This window comes from Mugil cephalus, chromosome 1, assembly GCF_022458985.1.
Source record: "Mugil cephalus isolate CIBA_MC_2020 chromosome 1, CIBA_Mcephalus_1.1, whole genome shotgun sequence".
NCBI classification, from domain to species: domain Eukaryota; kingdom Metazoa; phylum Chordata; class Actinopteri; order Mugiliformes; family Mugilidae; genus Mugil; species Mugil cephalus.
In genome coordinates this window covers 46607181-46611073 of record NC_061770.1, presented here as the reverse complement: position 1 = coordinate 46611073, position 3893 = coordinate 46607181, and the positions used below count along the sequence as shown (strand labels likewise).

The 3893-nt window shown below is 43.3% G+C and overlaps 2 protein-coding genes across 3 annotated transcripts in view; both read right to left on the bottom strand.

Moving 5' to 3' along the window:
* Positions 1 to 1035: 1035 nt before the first annotated feature.
* Positions 1036 to 3767, bottom strand: LOC125021302. 2 transcript variants are annotated; one of them, XM_047607319.1, is made up of 3 exons: positions 2608 to 3767; positions 1328 to 1756; positions 1036 to 1217 (listed from the first exon to the last, which is right to left on the bottom strand). In XM_047607319.1, exons 1-3 carry the CDS (start codon positions 2619 to 2621, stop codon positions 1037 to 1039), a joined length of 624 nt encoding a protein of 207 aa, XP_047463275.1. In that variant the 5' UTR covers positions 2622 to 3767; the 3' UTR covers position 1036. The 2 variants fall into 2 exon arrangements, with proteins under 2 accessions (XP_047463275.1, XP_047463266.1); XM_047607310.1 differs by lacking the exon at positions 2608 to 3767 and having other exon boundaries at positions 1328 to 2092.
* LOC125011143 (L-selectin-like) overlaps positions 2763 to 3893 on the bottom strand; it is a 2978-nt gene continuing 1847 nt past the window's right edge. Inside the window, exon 3 of the mRNA XM_047590223.1 lies at positions 2763 to 2781. Coding sequence (XP_047446179.1) covers positions 2763 to 2781 — 19 coding nt within the window. The remainder of the gene's footprint in view (positions 2782 to 3893) is intronic.

The following is a 3893-nucleotide window of genomic DNA, read 5'->3' as shown; positions in this document are numbered from 1 at the left end:
CCAATGATTAAGACCAACAGAAATCTTCCCATGTGGACAAGATCCTTCTAAAGTAAACACTCCTCTCTGGCTTCACTTTAATGTGAGCATGGCTCTGTCTGTGTGTGGCTGCGGGGGATGGTGCATGAGTGCTGAAAGGTGTGAACAGATTTTAGAGTAACACTGCTGTCACTAGATTCTGGCTGAGCCTTGTTTTAAGGGGAAAGATACTTACTGTCATTCCTTCCACTGCTCCCGGTCTCTGGAAGTGCCCCAAGATCATTATGGCCTCACAGTAATAACGCAAATGTGTTACTGCATCCTCACTCGGTGAAATGAAGCGATTTAGGAGTTCCATGGTATTGAGTGTCTCCTTCTTTGCAACAGTCAGTACCTTCTGACACTCCTTGATGCTCTTCTGCCCACCAACGTAGTACTTATACCTTGAATAAAACACAAGACCACAATGAGGAGCAGCACTACATGTTTCTGTATCACATAACCTCTGTGTAGAGCAGACTGGTGAGTATCAGTGACACAAGAGAACTCGTAAAAGGAGAGAAAGAGTAGGCAGATTAACAACTGACCTGGTTTGACATATGGCCCTACTGTTTTCCTTGGCCACCGACTTTCTCAGGACGCAGAGGTAGTCGATGTAGGTCTGGCACTTCCTGTGGAAGTCTGGATCCTTCGCAGCAACGTGAAGAAAGGTCTTCGCATACTGCACAAACCGGATCATGTTCTTTATGTAGTTGAGGATCGTGGCCGGACTCAACTTGGCGAGTTTCAGGTCGCGCAGGTAATCGCTGGCTTCGGTGCTTTTAGTGAGGAAATCCAAGCTCACTTCATCCCCTTCAGGCTGGATGTATCTCAGCATCCTGGAGACGTTGTCCACCTGTCATGAAAGTTGAAGAGAAGCATTAAATGATGCAAGAAAGCAGAGCCATGTGTGCTGAACTCTCTCTGACACGGAGTGCATCTTTTTAAATAATATCCAGTGGTCTAGTAAGTATCGTCTTATCTCTCTCCCTCCCTCACTCACACGTACTGTGGAGCTTCAGAAGAGCATAGATTCAGGGTTATCTCTTACCTCCTGTTGGCAGTTTGGCACATTCAAGACGTTGATCAAATGCCTCTTGAACCCCATCAGCATTTTGCAATCGACTGGGAACTTCTGGTAGAGGCCCCTTGTCTGCATGTTCATCCGCACACAATTCTGGGAGAACTGAGGTGGATTTCTGAAAGAACAAAGCAACGTTAGTTTCAAATCTGCAGACTACAACCTTGGTGACACTCAAGCCGATCGCTGTTTGAACTGGTGTGTGTCACACCGATGCGATGAACTTACCTTTGCCATGTTGGGTCACGTGAGCCAGCATCATCCTCGTGGGAATCAGTGGACCCCTCTTCACCAGTGCTTGAAGGCTCCACAGCACTGGCAGGTTCCTCCGTGGCAGCTGCACTCGCTGGTGGCATTTGGATGGGCTCCAAGTCTGCTGGGTTGGGGGCGTTGGCCACGAAAAACCCCCTGGTGTGAAGGTCCTCCAGCAGAGCCAGCCTTGTTGCTCTGTCTGGGTAGCGCTCGCACATGGCGTTGTAGTCCCAGTTTCGGCCACCGCGTGTCCACGCCTTCATAGAGTCCTTGGCCCTCTGCAGCTCTGCCTGCCTCTCTTCATGAGTGCTCTTCTTCATGCAGACCCGGGAAAGGTGGAGCGGGAGGAGATCTTGTGGTTTTTCACACAGCAGGCAGTGGACGATGCGACGATCTGCTTTCTTTCTGTGAGAGGGAAAGAGAGAGTTGACATGATGTGTAATCGTTATCACCACATTCACATTCAACACATGTAAAATACACATGGACACACACAATGTAACTTAACATCAGTGGTTGATACTGGGGTAAAAAGATGGCCATGCCTCACCTAGGAAGCATTTTCCTGGCTATCAACATGGTTAGGGTCATATCAGAGGGATTTCATTTAGTTTCCTGCTGCATTTCATTCATGATAACTTTACTGACAAACAACCAAGCCCCCCAGACCAACCCCCCATGACACTGGTCTTGTTCAAGGACTGTGGGTGATGAGCCATTAGAGAAAATGGGCCTCTATTGTTTTCTGTTTGCAGGTGAAACTGCATTTTGGACTCGGACCAAACAGAAAGAAGGAAAACATCTTTCTGTTACATTTGGTACAAGATCTCTGCTATCAGCCTGGTGTAGCTTCTTAACAGAGGGATTTAGTTTCCTACTGCATTTCACACACTGCATCTTTTTAAATAATATCCAGTGGTCTGGTCTGTGTCTATCAGAGGACACTGAGAGGGAAAGCGGAGGCGTGTATATTGATCTCTCACTCACACAGAGACTTTATCTTTTTATCTTTTTACATGATACACAGACCCCACACTATATAACATAGGACCAATAGTTGACATTAGCTTTAATGCCACATATATATATATAGCCTAGTGTAGCTTGATATCAGACTGTTTTCAGTTAGTTTGCTATTGCATTTGGTTCCTGGTCACCAATAACATGCTTATCCGTCTATCTGAGGAACACATTCTTTTAAGAGTCAAACTTAATAAGTAGCTACATTGTGGAGTGGAAAATGCATCTTAACTTACCCCTGAGGATCCATTTAAGAGAGTAGAAATATCCTGGTCAACTGGAAAATGATGAGGAGAAATCACGATCAAGACGAGAATCCTTCTCTGAAGAAGCAGCAAAAAAAGTCTGGAAAAACTTCTCCTTCTTCTTCTTCTTCTTAATCTTCTTCTTCTCAAAGTTCTTCAGCAAACCTGAAATGTGGTAAGAGAACACACAAAGTGTGGAGACTGGGTCAAGAACTCACCTGAAATACCTTTTTGAAATCCCCTCCCACTTGGCAGTCACACCCACACCCGTCACACCCTCCCAAGCAGGTGTAGCTTGGAGTGTGACTGAATTTACATACCTATAGTGAATGAATGTGTGGGCGTGTGTGTCCATCCAAGACTCCCCCCAACAACTTTCATTGTGTTTTCAGAGTCAGTAAGTTTATTTTAAATTAAACTTTTGTTTTACATAAAATAAAATAACAACACAATCACGTTAACACACACAGACAAATATAGACACAGCACAGGCAGAGATATGGTTAAACATCTTTACTATGTCTATAGTGATTTTACCCTTTAAAGTTTAAATAGTGTTTATTTTACTCTTAGAATAGAATATTTTTATTTCTTGTCTTTTCCCTTGTATGATGTAATGTAGAGTTGTATTTCCATGAGATTGTATTTAATTTATTGTGTCAGGGGATGTCCACACACAATGAAATGAAAACTACAACTAAATATACTTGTAACAGAAAATATGTAAGACAGTTTGGGGACGAGGGGTCCACACATGTTAAAATACACACAATGTAACGTGGGATCAATGGTTGATACTGGGGGGAAAAAAGATGGCCATGCTTCATCTAGGAAGCATTTTCCTGGATATCAACATGGTTAGGGTCATATCAGAGGGATTTCATTTAGTTTCCTGCTGCATTTCATTCATGATAACTTTACTATGTCTATAGGGATTTTACCATTTAAAGTTTAAATAGTGTTTATTTTACTCTTAGAATAGAATATTTTAATTTCTTGTCTTTTCCTCTCTTTTCCCCAGTATGATGTAATGTAGAGTTGTTTTTCCATTAGATTGGATTTAATTTATTGTGTCAGGGGATGTCCACACACAATGAAATGAAAACTACAACTAAATATACTTGTAACAGAAAATATGTGAGACAGTTTGGGTACAACTAACTCTAGTCTGGCACTGTGAAGAGACATGAGAGGTGTAGAATAAGTGGGAGGCCTCGGCCGCCGGTGAAATACCACTACTCTTATCGTTTTTTCACTTACCCGGTGAGGCGGGGAGG